Here is a 19166-nt window from a genome sequence, read left to right as displayed (position 1 = left end):
TCTCCTGGGCAAAAACACCACATCCCGTCCGACTTCGCACCTGTGCGCCGCTGCTGTAATCTCCACCAGGCATACAAGACCGCCGCCTTTGCCAAGCTATGACAGGCCTCTCGACATCGTCGAACTCTGCCAACGATGAACCCGATGCCAACCGCCCTCGCCATGAGCGGCCGCTCTCCAATGTTTCTCTGCAGCCCGCCATACTGCTAGATGCGTCTCAATCCACCCCGATTCCCGTGTCTCGACACGCAAACTTGGCGCCGCCCTCGCCCTCGCAGATGCAAGTCTCGCCGATCGATCGCGCCCATTCGCCGTCGCGCCGCCATGGATATTTCACGGATTCCTCGGCCAATGCGCTCAGGATTTCCACTGACGTCCTTTCAACATCGCCTGGCGTGTCCTCCTTCCCCAGCTATCGCGATGTCATGGCTCCAAATAACCGCAACCTTTCACCCAAGCGAAATCCTTTGAACAGGACCACCTCTGCCAATTCTTTGCAACTTGCGCGCACTCCCAGTCTTAAAGCTGCTCTGACGGGCGCCTTTACCTCGTCGAACGGCTCTAGTAGCAGCATCTCCAGTCCTGTTATCAACGCCATGGGCGACGTCACCCCGTTGCCCAGTCCTCTCATGTCATCCGATTCCCCTGGGCCTTGGAAGCGTCTGAATCTAGACGCAGCCTCTCCGCCTCCATACCGAGGCAAGGTTGACTTGATTTGCCAACCTGTTTCGCCCACATCAACCTCCTTCAACCCCCAGCCTCCTTCTACATCCCCCAAGCGCAAGCCTTACATCATTGAGCCGCAAGACTCGACACTGGCGTCGGCGCAGCCTGCAACTTCCGCCACTCGAAAGCTACATCACACGAGGAACCGCAGCGTCAGCGAGTATGTGCCCGATCCCATCTCGATCCAGAAGCGTCCCGTCGTCGTTTCAGGCACTCACTCCAGAAGAGACGGCACCGAGCATGCTGATGCTGGCCTTCGACGCGAGTCTCACTTGGCCGAGTCGCGCGGCCTTACTCCCACCGTCACCAAGCCCCCTACGCCCCCTCCTAGTGCGTCGTCCAAAGATTCTATGGACAGCCCGGTCAAGACGGAGGATCCGTCATTTGAGTACTTCAAGGCACGGAGCCGCAGTGATCACAAAAACCGTCGCTGGAGATCTCTTGGGTTTCTGGGCCGGGGCACGTTTAGTCGAGTGATGCTCGCAACCAGCCAGATTGTGCCTGATGGCGACGGTCCAGAGATGCTGACAGGTACACCAGCCGGATGCCGCCTGGATCGCAAAACTCTGGTGGCAGTCAAGGTATGCGAGCATGGCCCAATGGGCGGTGCAAGCGAGGACCGCGTTGAGATGAGCCTTAAGCGAGAACTCGAGATCATGCAAGCCATACACCACCCCTCGCTTCTCGACCTGAAGGCCTGGAGCATCGAGCCAACACGTGCAATCTTGGTAATGAGCTTTTGTCCTGGTGGCGATCTCTTTGATGTGACAACGACACATCGCAAGAGCTTGACTTCTCCTCTGATGGGCCGCATTGTCGCGGAGCTCGTCTCTGCTCTGCAGTATTTACATGAACAGAACATTGTCCATCGTGACATTAAGCTGGAAAACGTTCTCGTCAATACCCCCCCGACGGAACTTGCTGGCACAAACATCAACTGGTCAACATATCCTCACTCGATCGTTGCCCTCGCTGATTTTGGCCTTTCTCGTCGTTTCACGCCGGGCGAGCCACTAGAGACGCGGTGCGGCTCCGACGATTATGCCGCGCCCGAGGTCATCCTGGGACAGCCCTACGATGGCAGAGCCACAGATGCCTGGTCCCTCGGTGTACTCCTGTACGCCCTTCTTGAGGCCCGACTTCCTTTTGATCCCCATCCCGCTATGAGCGATGCCCACCGCATGCGTAGTCGCACTAGCCATCGCATCGCAAGAGTCGAGTGGCGCTGGCTCGAGTACGCGGGCGACGACGGAGATCATGACGGCGACGAGGCCAAGTTTGTGCGAACCGGCCTCCTCGGCGCCATGCACATCGTTGAAGGGCTACTGCGACGCGCTCGCAACCGCTGGACACTGGACCAGGTTGCGGCCGAACCCTGGGTAGCCGATGCACTTTGTGTCAGCGGTGGTATTCGCTTCAGAGAAGAGGAAGCAGGCGAGGAGGTTTTATGACACGACCAATCTGCGTTCAAACACATGCCGATGCTAAGTTAGCAGACCAAGTGCTTTGAAAATACGTCATGGGCATTTCCTTCTTCAACTTCAACTTTTTCTTCCCTTCCTCTCCTTCATCATCTTCTGCTTCCTTCTTTTCCTCCTTCTATTCTTCTTCTTCTTAATCTTCTCCATCATCTTCATCTGTTGTCTTCTCCTTCCTGATTTTTACCTACTTTTACTTTACGACTTGTCATTCTTCTTCTGGGACCAGAAAGCGATTTTTCTTTTTTACTTTTCGTCACTTTAGACTCATGATTCCCACTTGTATTTCTACTCTTTTCTTCACCTACTACTGTTGTTATACCTATTCTTAACGTGGTTCTAATTTGTACTATTACCTTTTATTCACCCTCGCTTTTCTATTTCTTTCTCAGCGCGAGTCTTTGCCTTTTGGATATCTGACGAGGGGCTGCCAGCTCCAAGGCGTCTGCGCAGCGCCGGCGCGTGTTTCTTCCCTCTTTTTTCTTTACTTCTAATCCATGAGGCAGCTTTCCTTCTGACTTCACCGCCCTTGCTCCTCCACTCGTCGCCCGCAACGCGAGGAGCAAAAAAGCAGTGAACTTTCGATATGACTGGAGAGGATGATGTCGGGTACGAGCGTTTATGTCATCGGGAGGGAGTGGGAAGGGGGGAAGGGGACTTGTGCAGATTATGATAGACTAATACATGATCCCGAACATGATACCTTGCCCTACGCAACTGTGACGGTTTTTGTAGAATAATGGATCATGTATGATTCGCATCGGTCTCGCTTGGATCGGGGGTGAAATGTCTTGTCCGGACATAGAGGAGGCGAAAATAGAGGACCGGATGTTCGTGTTCGGGGCCTTTTTGTAGTTCAACCAACGTCCCCATCGCAGTAGGAGCTCGTCTTGTCGTTTCTGCACATGGAGGAAAACCTGAAACGGCCATGTTCGCCTTGATAGAAGATGCAAGAGCAGATGGGAGAAATGAAAGCCGTTGCGTTTTGGGTGGGGGGGACAACCCCGCGACGGCAAGACCCTTTCTTCGGTCGGTGTCCGCCTCGCCCTCTCCCTTTGTCGCGACGAGATACAAGGGCCGAATCTATCTCTGATTTCTCTGTTCATTTCAATTAGTTCATCTTTTCTGACCCTTGCTTTCCAAGGGTCATAGCAACCGTCGCTTCCATTCCCGTTCCCAGCAACGTGGCTTGGGCGTACAGGGCTGGTTGGCGCGCCGCGAGGCAAGCCACGTCTTTTGTCGGTTATCAAGACGACAAGTCCTGACATCTTTTCCTGGCCTTCTTCATTAGTTAAAGTGAAGAGAAACATGAAAGCAGCCCTATCGAACGGCGGCGCAAGACACAGCTCGATACCTGACTCGACGTCCATACACCAACCAGCTTAGCCCATTCCCCCCATGTCCGGGATGTGGGCGGCGTTGCTGGCTGGGCTGGCCCAATTTGGGGGGCTGGGCGTTGGATGTATTTCCATTACATACTACGAAACTGAGCCTAGCAAGAAAATTGTACTTCGAGGGATCGCCCAGGACGAGGTAGTATACTTATCAACATGAAGGAAATGGAGGTATCGCAGCAAAGGGAAAAAAAGAAAGCACTGGTTGGCGGGTCACTGTAGAAAAAGGACATGACCAGATGTACCCCAGACGTGTACGACATGAAGTAGCTGCTCTCCAGTTTCAGACCCCATGGGGAATACACGGGCTCCTCCCGTGAAGAGGGGGTCGTGTCATTGACTGCGAAATGATGAGCGTACGTGCGTGTGTGTATTGACCCAAACGCGGGGAGAAAGGGATCATTATTGCGTCCGTAACTCCACGGGATGGGCGGGATGGGCAATCGAGGAGATAGAATCCCCGTGTTAGCCGATGTCAAGCGAGAAGAGAGCTTGTCCCGCTGGCATGGTACTGTTCCCCTCCCCCGTCCGTCTATGCCCAATTCGTGAATTCGTTTTAGTCACGTTTGACTGTAATGGCTTTCGGCAGAGGAAGATGCAGAGGATGAACTGACGCGCAGAGACGAGCCTGAAACCGGTGGTGCTGTGCTTGTTGTGACGGCTACCGCTGGCTCACGAGGGATTCGCGCCAGCCAGCCCCCCCCCCCCCCCCGGCAGCCTGACAACGCGTTGATTTTCCAACAAACGAGGGACGGCAGAAAGTAGAAGCTGCGCGGAATGGGTTCGGGGAGTAGCAGGTTCGACAATGCCTCTTGCGCCCGCATGCCGACCAGACATGCGCACGCGCGCCACACCTTGTAAATCCAAAACCCCTCAATGTCAGGATTTCTGATTCAACAGCATCTGTCAAGCTCAGTTTCGGCGCTTATCATGAAAAAGGTGGTGATTCCCCTAGTCAACAGTTTGGCCGGCTAACACGCTGGTCCGCGCCAGCAGGAGGAAAAACGAAATAAAAAGATTAACGAAACATGGCCTGATGTCTCGTTTCTATTTTCGCTGTTTGTTATTTCTCAATGCGTTGGCCGCGCCGACCCTTGTTTGCTCTGCTTCCACACTTCCCCTCTTTGGTGGTCGAAATAGGAAGCTGCTTTGGCCACTTATCGCAGGGGTATGCTTAACGTTGTTGTCGATGTCGAGTCTGCCGCTCCGCCAAACGAGCAAGGGGGGAGGCCAGGGAGGAATCTTTATTGGAAAAGGTTCCTTCGTTGACGACGATGGCAGCTGTTGCGGCCAATGCTAGTTGCAGTTTCCTCGTCATGGACACCTCTAGCCGCATGAACAGCATCTTTTACCCGTCTTCGCAAAGCAGGAATGCCCTGCTTGGCAGGCATAGCAGAAATGGCCAAGCCTTAATTAGAGTCAGTGGCTCCTAGTCGCGACGATCGCCGGTTCTCAGCCGCTGTGCTTTCCACGTTTTGTGTCGTCTTTGTTTTGACTTGGAAGGGTGCGGATTATTACGGGTGGTGGCAGTTGGTTTGGCGTCAACTCCTCGTAATAATCTGAGACCTCGCCCTTGGAATGTCTCGCTCGACAAGGCTGCAAGGCAAGGCAGGGTAGGCCTGCAAAATGCAGCTGCTCCGGCCCTGTACGACGCCGCAACGCAACTGTTTCTTGTCTAGCGGCGCGAGTTGTGGCGTCAATCCTGGTCTAACTTTTTGCTCTGGCTTCTGGTCCACCGGCTATGGCGGTAGTGGTTGCCTGTGCAAGTCGTGCCGTTTCGCGCTGGTGAAAGGGAGAATGAGCCAAGGACGACGCCGTTAGTTGCTATATCAAGCGATAATAAAGCTGCTATACCAGAAAATACTAAGGTTAATAAAAAACGGAATGCTACGTTTACCTTGCACTATGCATAGTCGCCGGGCTTTCTGCCTGGACTGACGCTGACACCTTCGCCTGCATCGAAATTGCACTGGCGTTTGGGCCATGCCGGGCCGACAGACAATTCATGCCATGAGCTCCTAAATATGAGGACAGCGCAATCCCCCGTAGTGTTTTCGGAACGGATGGACATTGGCTTAAAAAGTTTTTCTTCTTCAACGGGCGCGGCCGACTCCTTTCACATGGCCTCCTCCACAAACTGATACCCGGGCAGTGGAAAATAGGTCGAAAATGGGCCCTTATCGTGAAGCTGTGGAGTTTTGCGTCAGAATCCGAGATGACGAGATTGCCCGAAAAGAAAATTAGCGCGCGGCGCTGCCTTGAACTCGGTGTCCGAGTTGATCACGTCTTGCCACCAGTGCAGTGCAGTCGCTGGCTGCTGTGTGTTGTGCTGTGTCGTCGCCGCCTCCCGTCATCCATTCCATCTCGCAGCATCGGCGTTGAACAAACAATATGTGCAGATGAATCTGTAGACACTGAGGTGATCAGGCAGGTCTTACACAAAAAACCTTATTGGAAGGGGTCCCTGGTCGCCTTCCCCGCACCCGCACTTGCTGCGACTGTGATCAGTGCTGCGCAGTTAGTTGGTTACTGGTATCCTACAGTGCAAAGGTAGTGGCAAGCACGGAAGCCAACCAGCGCCGCTGACTCGACCGTTGGGCTACGAAAAATTAGTGGTAGGCATGTAGGCAACAAGTTTCGGTTTGCTTGTCTGTTTTCTGCTTTCGCCCTGGCCGTCCCATCATTCGTCCCAACGGAAAAGGTCAAGACGACGTTGTGGCTCTCTGCCACATGGCCGGGGAATTGAACTGATTCGGGCCTGTTGTCCAAGAAAGCCATGCCAAGGAGGTTTCGCGGTTGATCAGTGAGACAGACACCATCTTAGACCTGGGGCGGTCTCGGTGCTATTCATAGACAAAAACCTGCAGGTCTCGCCTTGTCCGGCCCAGTGCTTCCTGCGAGCAAGGGCATCCTGCCTGCCTCTGCTTCTGCTTCTGCCACGCTTCAGTGTCTCTCTCCCCGGCTATCGGAAGTGGGAGCTGACTGACGGCGGACAGTGAGCGAGCGAGTCGGCTACTGTCCACGCTGCCCCCTCCTGCGTCCTCCTCGCCGCTTCTCCATTCATGCGTCCCGTCTCCCGCCCACCAGCGCATCATGACTGGCTTGGCTCCCTCTCTCTCGCATATGGGGCGGCGCCACAACGCCGAAGCGGCCTGCCCCAAGTCCATTCAGCACACACACAAAATCGTTGCCTCATTGCGTCTTTCCATCATCCCGTCTGCTGCGCAGTAATACCACTCGTCAGCCTGAGTCGTGTATTCTTCCCGCCCCACCCTCACCGCCAAATTTTTCCTTTCCCCTTCGACGGCGCAGTAGGTTGCCCTCTGTGGCGGTGGCATGACCTACCGAAGCCTAGGTAGGTGGTTAGGATGCTCCCGAAAAGCCGCCAGAGTCAGTGAGTGTGTGTGCAGTTTCCGTATCTCTTTGGCTGTCCGGATTAGCCCTTCGGTACCTTGTATGTAAGTAGTTAGTTCGCCCTTCTCTCTTCTAGCCAATGGCGGCGCCAAAGAGAACGGGCCCGCGAGAGCCAGTGATGCGCAAGACGAATACCTACTCCTCGGAGTGACCAGTAACACCACCGGCGAAAGCATTTGCCATGCCCACAATACTAGGCCGTGTCCGCTTCAGCTTTGCTGCGTACCCACAGGACTGGTGCCCGCCCTGCAATCCCCCAGGATCTTGGATCTTGGCCGAGTTCAGGGTCGAGAGGTTAGTTGGTCCGCCTCTCGAGTGAGTGTCCCACGGTGCATGAGGGCAGCCCACGAGGACAGACGTCGCGGCTCGCAGGCTCGACTGTTGCAGCGTCTCCGGCCTTTTCTGGGGAAATGAAGGCCTGCCGTCATGTCATGACGAGCGAGGCGCGCCATCGGACCCTCCGGTCGCCAGAGGCCGATGCAACCACTCCTCATGTCCTCGTTTGGATGGTGGCGCTCCCTGGCTCCTCGCACCAAGGTTTGTCCGTCCGTCTGTACCAACCCAGCGAACGGCGACGCCACGCCACAGCACACACACAGCAAGCACCCACAGGCCACCACCCTTTCCACCATCCAACCATCCACTAGAACGCGCCACAGGATGGTTGGCTTCTCGAAGTGCTGGTGGAGTGCTGGGGGACGAGGCTCAGGAGTCCCAGCTGCAGCCAGCTGTGCCCTCCCCGGAAGGTCTTGGATGCGGGATCGAGCCAGGGGCCAGTATCCGCGTCCTTTGATTGGCGCTTCCTGCTCGTGTGTGGTGGCTTGACTCTTTTTCACCTTCTCTTTCAGGCCGATGGTGGCATTTCCCTCACATGCTGCCTCCCCCTAGCAGGCCTTCTCACACAATGGCTCGCCATGGCTGGCAGCCCTACTCCATTTCCCCCAGTCTGATGGCCTTGTTGCGTTAGTTGGTCTCTGTAGTGCTGTAATCGCCGTTCCCCCAGGCTCGCCTCAGGTTACATCCATCCCCCTCTCCCACCACAGACTCTGTCGACTTTCCTCTCCACTCCCCGCCTGCTCTGGCTGCTTCTTATCTGACTCTCTCGACGCTTGCTAACTGGTGAGGCATAACGGCGCTTCGCTTCGAGTGTTTTTTCGTTCCTTTTCATATCTAAAGCGGCTTTCTTGATAGCGACCGGCTTTGCTTGTCTCGACTTTTTTTCTGTAAACCAGATACTGTGTTTGCTGCGCCACCTCACCCTAAGCACGACCGGCTCACACAACTTCGCTTCCTCATTGACAGGTTGGACCAATCTCACAATTACCACCTCCACCACTCCTGATCACAACCGTCGCTCTATCCGGACTTCCTGTCACCGTATGGTATCCCTTCGCAGATATCGTTTACCATTCAGCCGTCGTCCGACCTTTTGTCATCTCGCATAGACAGCGCCGCCGTACAACTAGCATGGGCGACACCGTTGAGCCTCTCCACACCTGCCGTTGACCTCTGTCGGTTTTTTTTTCGCTCTCGCTCGTCTTGGCTCGCCGGCTCGCAAGGGATGCCTTCACGTATCGAAAATTAACGGTATCGGCCACGGCTAATAAATCGCCTGACCCCATCACCAACCACGCTGCCTGCCGAGCCTGGGTCGTCCTGATCCCGGTGCTGAGGCAGAACCACCATGTTTGACCATGAATCCGACAAAGCTCGGGCGTCTGGCTTCGCGCTTGACGCCTATGGTAATATGAATCAACACACGTATTTTCACTCAGGAGATGATTTCGGCTCCATCGCTCCGTCGCAGCTCGCTAGGTTGCCGGACGATATGCATCGTATGGATTCGCACGCGATGGACTGGACGCCCACTCCGACTGGTCATGGCTCTCATTTTCGCAACCAAAACACGTTCAACGACCAGGAGGATTTGATCGATTTTGACGAAATCACCACATCACAGCCGGAAGTGAGTGGTGTAGGACGCCTTGTCGCACAGTTCGAACATCGTGACTATGTGCCTCCTCTACCGCCCAGGCCCATCATCAACACCGCCCCCAGTCCTGCAGAAACAGACCCTTCGTTGACGAACTCATCCTTATCCTCATACTTTAGCAGTTTTGCCAGTACTGCACATGCCAACCAAGCGCCGAGCCCTGTCGGCAGCCCCGTGGAGTCACACTATGGCTCTTTCGGCGACGTTCTCTCAAGGATCACAAGCCCGCCTGACCTCAACAGCATGGGCCCTGGCTCGCCACTTATTGGCTTTGAAACGTTTCCGAATGTGCGGATTGCGAGTCCTCATATCAGTGTCGTTCGCTCCCACGTTGCTCCTGGCTTTTCACGGTTCCAGGAGGAGAGAGCGCGCACCCCCGTTGGTGGAGAGCCGAAAAGTCTACCGAACAACCAAGGCTTAGATGCCGATTCCCATATGTTTGGAGACGTCGAGCGGAATATTCTGACCTTTCTGAAGCCAGACATTGATACGAACAAACGCCAACAAAGTCTGCAACCAACACGGCAAGACCCTCAACAAATGCTGCATGCAAATCCTCAGATGCCTCAGCAGATGAGTTTCGTGGCGGCACACCAAGTAAACCAACAGCTGAATCGGCAATTAAGCAATCGACAACATGTGTCAACGCCCCAACCGGCCCAGTCAAACCAGTCACGGCCACCCATGCAACCGTCTCAGCCATTTCAGCCCAACCAACCAACGCAGCAGACTCAAACAACGACGCAGCCGAGCCAGACTAGTCAGCCGATCGACTCAGCCCAGCAGCTTCACCATCAGCTTAGCAGGCAAGACAGCCAGTCAACCCAGCCGCAACAGACCTCGTGTTCAGGCGCGTTTGGGAGCGCAGCCATCCCAGGAACACCTGGTTTTTCGATTTGGCGCCCCCCCTCGCCCCCTAACATCAAGCAAGAGCCTTCTCCCGACAGCCCTTCCATGTTCTCAAGAACTTCATTCGAAAAGCCGCCCGTGCCACCCAAGCCCAAGCCGATTCAGGAAGCACACCAGATCACCTTGGATTTCAACGCCGCTGCCAAAGATAAAGGGAAGGCTCCTGTCAAACCACCGAAACCTCCAAAGCCGCTTCGCTCGAAACTGCAGCCACCGCAACAGCCTCCCCGCCCTCAACTTGATACCGGAATTCCCATTACCACTCCTAGCAGCGAGAAGGTAGCGCAAACTCCGGCGACCCCAGCAACCCCGACAACTCCTTCGACAACCGCCGATGTTACCTCGCCAGGGCCCTCGGTAAGATAGCCGATGAATAGTGCCCACCAACAATTGCTAACATGAGAAAAGGCATTGCGACAGGCAGTATCCGCGCTTCGAGGTCATGGTTTGCGTCCGGGCAGAGAATTAGTCCCCGCAGAAGTTTGGGAGCACCATAAACCAACCATCCGCTCACTATATCTGGACGATCGTAAGCCTCTCAAAGAAGTTATGGGCATTATGGCGGAGAAGTACAACTTCCAAGCCACGTAAGTCAGGACGAAAACCGCAGCGAGTCGTTGGCTAATGTGTGCGTAGGCCGAAAATGTACAAGACACGATTTTCGCAGTGGGGATTTGCTAAGAATAATACCGAAGACGAAGTGAAGAGGCTCTTGGGGATGAAGTTCCAACGCGATGCTGAAGGCAAAATTTCCGAATTCGTCCGCAACGGCCGGGTAGTGAACCTCGGCACATATCTCAAGCGCAAGGGTGTCACAGAGTACGACCTCATCGATTTTGAGCAGCCTGTTGATTTGCCCGCACATATTCGCTGTCGAACACCGACGCCGCCGCCGCCTCCCATCTACTTCCATACTCCCGAATTGGTCCGAGCCCAGGAAGTCCTCGTCAGCAATATTCGGAAAGCTTTGCTTCAGTGCCGCCAATTTGAGACCGAAGTCGGCACACAGGTTGGCTGGACGGTGGTCCAAACGTGGGGTGCGTGGTCCTCCGAAATTCTTCTCGAGGCCAACTTCTTCTTCGAGGCTTTGGATACCGACACTGGTGGTCAGTGTCTTATGCGGGCGTTTAAGCAGCTGGAGGAAGACCTGAAAACGCTATCACCTCTGGGAATCTTTGAGCTGTTGACCGGCATGGCGAACCGCGACTTGGGCCTCGTCTCGTCACTCTGCAAGTATCTTGCTGCGCATTCGACAACCAACTTGGATCGCAACCACCCCCTGCGACTCATCTTCAACTGCTTGTACGAAGTACAGCAAAATCATGGGGCTGCTGTCTTGTCCGAGCTTCTCTGGGGCTGCTCTCCGCTTTTTGCCAACGAGCTAGAAGCAATCTATGGAAGACGGCATCCATATGTCGTCCGAGCCTGGCTCGACCTTGCCTACTTCAACAACCATATCAATTTTGACCGTCTCCAAAAGATTGCTGTCGAACTCCGCGCTGTGCAAAAGCAGCTGGAGCAGAAGAATGGGGAAACGGAACCCGAAGTATTGATTGTTCGATACGCTCTGCTCCAGCTGATGTATGCGACGGAGCCCAAATCGGACAACACCAAGCACGCCACCACCGAGCTCTGGGCGACGCTCAAGAGCATGAAGGTGCTGTGCAGAATACGCGACACCAAGTCAAACGCATACTGCTACCACAGCCCTGTGCGATTGAGTCCATGGACGAAGCGCTGCCGCCGGCGCTACGATGCCGCTATGGCTATTTTCGAAGACCATCTTGGTGTCAAGCTGCACCCGTACTTTGAGGAGGACCTCCATACTTCGCTGCATGAGTTGGAGTCGTCCGATTCTTGGGTCACGGGGCTCGAGCTGTCCGGGGGCGGCAGTCGGCTGGGCTACATCTGAGCCGGTTCTTGGATCCTCAAACTCGTTTCCTGCCGCCTTGGCCGGCATAATATACACACCAAACAACCCTCTGCCTGGCTACGTCGTAGCCGTAGATACACGTGGGCAGACGGCATGACGAGCCAACGACCTTATCATTACCCTCAACGTCGATCGAATCTTGCGGGAGAAGCTTGCTACAGCATCTTCTCATCGGTCTTGTCGTTTCGATGCGACTTGTTAATTCTCTTGCGCGTTTGCTCGATTTCGAACATTCCTTATTTTCTTTCTGTCTTATTCGTTTGCGCTGGCCTGGGAGTTTTTGAAGCAAACGCCGTGACCTCGCGGTCTTGCTCGTTCCCTTACTGTACCATTAGTTTTAACATTTGATCGAGAAGGGTTTAGAACGAGAAACGATACCAACTTGGCAGTGGGCCGGTTTTGATGAGCGACAGCATGGTCTTTGCTTGCAATATTATTATTATTATTTCCATAGGGAGGAAGATAGCGAACGGGGCGTACTGCAAGGAGGCATGAGCCCAATAAAAATATCACGAGGTATTGATCTGCTCTTTTCGTTTGATGCAAAAGTGGCGACGCTGGGTGGCAGCTGGCAGGAATAATTGTTGGTTGGCACCTGCCAGTTTTTGCACACAATACGTAACATCACGTGTCGAGATTCTTTTACGCAATCTCAATACACAGAATATATGCAAAAAATTCCAGGCATCCGGCCTTGACAATTCTTCCTCGCCCTGTTTCATCAGCCATGCATGTCATCCTCACGAGTCGCGGCGCTAGACACGATATTTGGTGGTGGAGTGCCGACCGCCAAATTTTGACATGCAATCTCAACTCCTTTCCAGTATTGCGATGATGTTGGCCACACATTCATGTCGTATTCTTCCCAGAGTAACAAGAGAAACGTGCAAACGGTTTTCCTCATCATATAGAACAGTGAAAGGTTCGTCTTGCTCCTACATTCTCCCGACAGCCGCTGACCAGGAAGCTAGAGTTCGACGTGCTCTTTCTACGCCAGCAAGGCGTCAAGTTCCCGAAATGGCACCTCACGGCGCCAATCAGACATGACGCCCACGTCAAGCTATCGTATGGCGCCTCGGTCGCCGCGTCCGACCTGATTGGGAAGCAGATCCTGGAGCGCACCGTCGACGATCAGGGCAACACCGTCGCCATCCATGAGCCTACCCTGGCCAGCTACATTGTCAACAGCGTCCGATCAGCCACGCCTGTGCGTCTCTAAATTCCAAAGCACCACATATTACCACTCATAGACCATTCATTGACCAAAGACTGACTCGCCCGTTCTGTTAGATATATCCCAGCGACGCAGAGACAATCGTGTCCCTGCTCGAGCTCAACCCGACTCGCCCAGGCGAAGACGACGATGACCAAGGAAGGCCCGACAACGACGGCGCCCCGTTTGAAGTCTTCGAGGCCGGCACCGGCATGGGCAGTCTCAGCTTGCACATCGCCCGCGCCCTGCACGCCGCCAACCCGCCCGTCTCTGCGCACCTGCGCCACGTCCTCCGCAGCAGCCCGCTCGCGCGCAACGTCGTCGCCGCTGGCAACGTGCTCGAGCTGCCCGCCTCCGACGCCGCCATTCTCGCCGCCTACCGAGCCTCGCGCCGCGCCGTCCTGCACACGCTCGACCGTAGCGGCAAGCACACGCGCGCCGCCTACAAGCTCGTCCGACACTTCCGCCGCGCGCAGTACCTCGCCGACATGGACTTCCACGTCGGCACCGTCGACGACTACGTCGCCGCGCGCCTCGCCGCCTCGGGAGGCCGCCCCATCTTTGCCCGCGCCGTCCTCGACCTGCCCGCCGCCCACACCCACGGCGCTGACCGCCTCATCCGCGCGCTGCACCCCAACGCCGTCCTCGTCCTCTTCAACCCCTCCATCAGCCAGATCGCCGAGTTCCAGTCCTGGGCCCTCACCACCGGCGCCCCGCTCCGGCTCGAGAAGGTCCTCGAGCTGCCCACTACCTCCACCGCCGATGGCGTCCGCGACGGCGGCTGCGGCGGCAGGCACTGGGACGTCAAGATTGTCAGGCCGAAACCAGCACCGAGCGAGGATGGCACGCAGGGCGCGTGCCCCTCGGAGGAGCAGGAACCGGTCGTCGTCATGCGACCCAAGGTCGGTGGGCGCGTCGCCGGCGGCGGCTTCATCGCCGTGTACCGCAAGTGGCCCGAGGGAGTGAACCGCCAACAGCCCGAGGAGCCCGAGGAGGAAGCAGAAGAATAACATACCGAGGTAACATTTTGGATAAACTGTGTACTATTGTAGCCAATAGCTGTATGTTAGATTGACGGACACATCGCCGCGACGTTGTACGATAGAGTGGAACAAGAAACACTGTGAATTATGAATAATCGCCTGCTAATTATGCCAACGCTGTCCAAGCAACCAAGTAATGTGATGGGGGTATCTATATGCATGTGCGCAGAAACAACCCAAATCCTCCAAAAAAGAAATTGTCCCCTTTTTTAAGCCACTCCGTTTCATGCCCATCGTGACGACGTGAATCCCCATGTGTATAATACCCACCGCCCAACCAAACCAATATGCAACAGTACAAGCCAGATCAAAAGAAAAAAGTTGATAGAAAACAGAAGCAAAAGAAGAGCAAAAAGCACACAATGTCCAGCACTGCTTCGAAAGTTACCGCGAGGCAACCCAAGAGAAGAACGTTCAGATCGTAGGCCACCAACGATGGCAAAGCCAATCTGACGCGCGAAGGATGACTGGAGCTCGGAGATCTCAGATAGGAAAGAATTTGGGAATGAACAAAAGAAGAGATGCAGATTTACATCTCTCATCCGGGCGCGAAGCCCTTATCGTGCTGAGGTAATCGGCAGAGCTGTTACTGCCAAATCTGGTGTGTTGTAAAAAAGAAATGTCGCCGCCATTGGCTGCGATGAGACCCAATGGAATAGCTTGCGCTTCTCTTGCGACATGTTTCTAAGAGTGAAAATAGTAGAAACATAGAAATTGACAAAGTATACAAGTCAAGGAGCTTCGGCTACAGGCTTGCCACTCGGTCTGGCGCACGGGCGCAGCAGACGGTGAGCTTCAAGCTGGTGCCCAATTCGCGACACTCATTCAAGAGCGCCTTGTCGTCCCAGATGCTGTTGCGTCCCTCCTTGACGCCAGCTGCATTCTCGTAGCAGCGCGTGTACCACCAACGGCCAACGCGCGTCACCATCTTGGTGATGTTGGCATCCGCCGCCGGGCCGTTCTCCTTCATCATGTCGGAGAGGCTCGGCGGGGCCTGCGGTTGCGGTTTCCTGCGCGAGCCGACGCTGCTCCGCGGCTGGGTGATGGAGCTCGCCACGGGTACGCCTACTTTGGCGGCCCGGATGCTCGAGAAACCGCCACCGCCCAGCAGCTTGACCACAATGTCGGCAGCAGATCCAAGGCTCGTGCCGGGGGACTGTTCGTGAATCATCTCCTTCAACTGCCGCATTGTGCGACGACCCCGGTTGCCCATGTTGTTCAGGTCCAGATCGAGAATAGCAAGCTCAAGATACCCTCCCGCCTTCAGCACACGTCGGGACTCAGCAATAATGTTGCGATAGTGGGACTCAGGCGCGGCGACCGGGAAGCGGTACACTACGGAGTCAAAGCTCTGAGGGGCAAAGGGAAACTTGGCCAGGTGATCCAGATACTGGACTTGGTGGTGATTTGGCGGGCTGAGGAGAGCGTTTGATTCTCCCTTCTTGGCAGTATCATCCAGCGCCGCCCGAGGAGAGAGGTTGTAGAAATTAGCCTTGGGGTATGTCTCGGCCACGTAAAAGGACCAGTCATCGTTGCCAAGCCCATCAATCACCAAGATAGAGTGGCGAGATGCGATAGACGACGAGTCTGACTTGTCGGCAATCAACTCATGACGAATATCACTGAACAGGACATGTCCAAACGTAAGCCATTTGCTGACAGTCATGGAGCCAACACGAAGGTTGACTTGAGCCAGGGGTGAGCTGTAGTCGAAGGAGCTGGAGCTGCTACCCGAAAACCGAGACTTGGAGGAAGCAGAGCTATGTCTTCGCGATCCAACCTGTTCGGCGCTATTTCGCTTCATCCAGAGGCTTTCATCACCGGCGCCGATGGAGGAGTGGTGTGGCTGAAATGCTGCCTTGAGTCTTTCAGTCATGTCGGCGCTACAGTAGCTTGACCGTGACATGTTAGAAAGCCTGGAAACCTTTCGCTCGGCGACAACAGGCGATTCAACCGGGAATGCTTTCCCAAGCTTCTGCTGGTAAGGTTCCAGGTGGAACGGGATGCCTTTGGAAGATGTCGTTGACCGCCTGAGACGGTCTGAATCATCACCCAAAAAATCATTGTATTCATCCCAGATTTCGTCTTCAACCGGTGGATCATCTGGTTTAGGGATGATTGCTGTAGCTCCAGCATAGGCACAAAACCCAGATGAACTAGAGCTTGTGCAAGCCGTTCCGACAGAGAACTTTCTTGGCGAAAATGACAAAAACTCTCTTTGTGAAGTGTCGTCTATGATGTCATTGTTGGACTGGGGGTCTGGGGAGGCAGTCTCGGCCGTGGTGCTTCCGATCGTTAACTCGTCAGGAAACGCTCCCAGGGGGATTAGATATTGCGGGCTCTGGCCTTGTGCGATCGATTCTGGTTCGATTGGCTCTGAACGGCTGAGCTGTGGTGGCTGCTGCTGTAAGCTTGCCCTGAAGGGCCGGGAAAAACTTCTTGGAGAAGCAGGATTGTGATATCGAGTAGCAACCTTCGGGATACGACCAACTTGTTGTAGTCGGCTCGGTCGGCGAAGTGGCCTTGGTACAGCTTGTTCAGCAGGCGCCGACGTACTGGCGGCTATAGTACTGTCAAGAACAGGCGATGGGCGTTGGATCTCAAAAGACGTAGCTGCCGAGCGCTGTGGAAGAACATTCGCTGCAAACAAAACGTCGTGGACTTTGGCGTCGTCGGTATCTCCATGCTCAGAAGGATCCATAATTGCATAGAATGGAACAGAGCGCTTGTTGACTTCCACCGTCGTAACAGTAGCGGAAACGGTAGCATTTGCCGCTGTTTCAGGCTCTGGTGTATTCTTAGTCCGTCCGAAGAAGTTCCACTTTCGCGGCGAGCGTTGCTTCTTCTTCAACTTGCGCGAAGCTTGTTGTGAGACAGTAGAGTCCAGGGACTGATCTCTGTGAAGCTCCAGATGAGAGTCATCCGTAAGTACGCTGGTATCAATGCTTGTGAGAGGCGAGCCGAATACGCCTGTTGTATTGATCGGCTGCGGGAGACGTAGAGGGCTATCCGGTGCAGTTTGCAGTCTCTGGACAGAGCGGCGAAGAGCCAAGGTCGGTCGTTCGCAACCGTCTTCCGAGTCGCTGCTGTTATAGAAACGCTTCTCCCTATACGGCAGTAAAGACGGTTGAAGAACACTCGAACGTGCGCTGCTCTGCGTGCTGAATGGTTGGCTCGTATCTTTCTCCTTCGGCGATGATTCGAAGCTCTTGTTCATGTTCTCCACCACTTCGCCGCCTGAAATAATGACAGGGCTCATGCGGTTGGCTAAGAAAGAGTCGTCGCTTGCAATGGTCTCTTGAGATGCTTGCGGTCCGGCGTAATTATACGTGTTAGTCGCGCCACCACTTCGGCGACGCACTGCCCCGACCTTGCCATACCCTTCGTGACCTGTACCTGCCGCCGGACCCTTTCTTGTAAGCTTCCGCGTGTCTTTTTTTTCCTCCAGGTCTTCACTTGTCTTTCTGCGCCCAAAAAAGTTGAAACGGCTAGTTGATGACGATTTGGCGCTTGAAGTCGACTTTGCGGTCTGTGGTCTGGAAGACGCTGGGGTTTCCTTCGAGGCTAAAGCACTGCCGGGATCGACTGGAAGTTGAGATATTGATGAATTCTTTGAAGACTTTGCCGGTGACGATGATTTGCGAGAATGGCTAGTCGAGGCACTGCCCCTTCTGTCACCCAAGCCGGGCCTGCTGCCACGGAGGTTGCTTTGAATAACAGGGATGGGGTCGAACAATTGCGATTTCAAGTCCGGGGTTCCTCTCCGACTTGGGCGAAGCGGTATAGGCGGTCGTTGCGGAGACGAAGTCGCAGTTATTGCTTTGGTATTGACCTCACGTATCTTCTCGTCCTCCGTTGTCGTATCCTCCTTGGTTTTGCGAAACCTTTGAGACGATTTCCTGGGTGGTGGGTTTGGGGGCGCCGCCGCAACCTTTCCAGAACGCTTTTTTGGTGTGCTTTGGCCCCCTTCCCTAACTGTTGAACCTGATGAGGAGGAGGTTACCGACTCACGAACGGCATCTAGACCCCGAGGCTCCGTAGCAACTGTGTCAACGTCTTGGGAAATGCTACCGGCTCGTCGGCGGGTAACCGGAGGCCTAGAGTGCGCCGGGCTGGTTTGCTTTGGCTTTGTGTAGTAGCTGGGGCGACTCGGTGCAATCAGGCCCGGTGATTGTGACGAGATTGATGTTGGTGTCGTATCGCGGCTGTAAGGGCCGGGTCCCGGTGATGCTGAGAACTTAGTCGAAGGGCTCGCACTGACCATACTCAACTGTGAGCTGCTTCCTGAAAATACAGCACTACCAGGAGTAGGAGGTGGTAGGTCATGCGTCGACAGTTTATACAACGCATCAATTGAGAGCTTGCGGGGGACCAGTGAGGGCTGCTGTTCATGATTGCGATAACGATCCAGCTCGGGGTAAATAAATGGAGGTTTTGCAGCGGCCAAGCCTGATTCTGGTGTCTTGTTCGAGGCTATTACATCTGATTTTGCTGATTTTGAGCCTATGTCGAGATAAATATCAAGCGCCTCATCAATCGATGCCATTGACTGTCTTTTTGATGATGCGGAAACACGGCGGCTCTCGTCAAGGTCTGTTGCGCTGCGAGATGTAATTGACCTTGGCTTACTGTATTGCTCTCCAACACTCTTCAGGCTGCTCTCATAGGAGACCCCGGAGGAGGAGGAATCCAGGCTGCCTTGGGTGCGACTTCGTGACGAGGCGGAGCCGGAAACGCTGATGGAGGGCATTCGTCTGGGTTCATGGTGTTGCGGGGGAGAGGTCGGAATCGGCAGCCCCGATTCAAATCTTCCTGCTGTACGTACCGACTTGCTGGGGATTCTCGAATGGTGCAGCCTAGGTTGCTCAGGCTTTGACGAAAGTGCCTCCCGTGTCGTATTAGTGTTGACAGGCCGAGGTAGGCCTCCTGCGGTGGGAGCCTGCACCCTCCTTGATCGAACGCCATCGGATGGATTTGCAGGCAGGCCGTATCCCCCAAACTCTCGCTTGAGGGATGCCATGGTGGCGGTGCATGAAGCGGGTGACTTCTAGCAGATTTGACTC

General features: G+C 54.8%; 4 protein-coding genes across 4 annotated transcripts; 3 read left to right on the top strand and 1 right to left on the bottom strand.

Annotated features, from left to right (window-relative positions):
• Nucleotides 1-98: 98 nt before the first annotated feature.
• ISF_07967 (Calcium/calmodulin-dependent/calcium-dependent protein kinase) lies at nucleotides 99-2177 on the top strand (the record flags this gene model as incomplete). The annotated part of the gene is made up of 1 exon (XM_018851570.1): nucleotides 99-2177. The coding sequence occupies one exon, from the start codon at nucleotides 99-101 to the stop codon at nucleotides 2175-2177; it is 2079 nt and encodes a 692-aa protein (XP_018701309.1).
• A 6519-nt stretch (nucleotides 2178-8696) lies between these two features.
• On the top strand, nucleotides 8697-11826 carry ISF_07966 (hypothetical protein; the record flags this gene model as incomplete). Its single annotated transcript, XM_018851569.1, has 3 exons — nucleotides 8697-10271; nucleotides 10323-10501; nucleotides 10551-11826. 3 exons carry the CDS (start codon nucleotides 8697-8699, stop codon nucleotides 11824-11826), a joined length of 3030 nt encoding a protein of 1009 aa, XP_018701308.1.
• Nucleotides 11827-12648: 822 nt separating this feature from the next.
• ISF_07965 (tRNA (adenine-N(1)-)-methyltransferase) lies at nucleotides 12649-14070 on the top strand (the record flags this gene model as incomplete). Its single annotated transcript, XM_018851568.1, has 3 exons — nucleotides 12649-12769; nucleotides 12819-13054; nucleotides 13138-14070. 3 exons carry the CDS (start codon nucleotides 12649-12651, stop codon nucleotides 14068-14070), a joined length of 1290 nt encoding a protein of 429 aa, XP_018701307.1.
• A 778-nt stretch (nucleotides 14071-14848) lies between these two features.
• Nucleotides 14849-19123, bottom strand: ISF_07964 (hypothetical protein; the record flags this gene model as incomplete). The annotated part of the gene is made up of 1 exon (XM_018851567.1): nucleotides 14849-19123. The coding sequence occupies one exon, from the start codon at nucleotides 19121-19123 to the stop codon at nucleotides 14849-14851; it is 4275 nt and encodes a 1424-aa protein (XP_018701306.1).
• Nucleotides 19124-19166: the final 43 nt, after the last annotated feature.

The sequence above is a fragment of the Cordyceps fumosorosea genome (genome assembly GCF_001636725.1).
Source record: "Cordyceps fumosorosea ARSEF 2679 chromosome Unknown scaffold_25, whole genome shotgun sequence".
In the NCBI taxonomy this organism is placed as follows: Eukaryota; Fungi; Ascomycota; class Sordariomycetes; order Hypocreales; family Cordycipitaceae; genus Cordyceps; species Cordyceps fumosorosea.
Note: the sequence above shows the minus strand (reverse complement) of the source record. Positions and strands in the feature narration are given on the sequence as shown.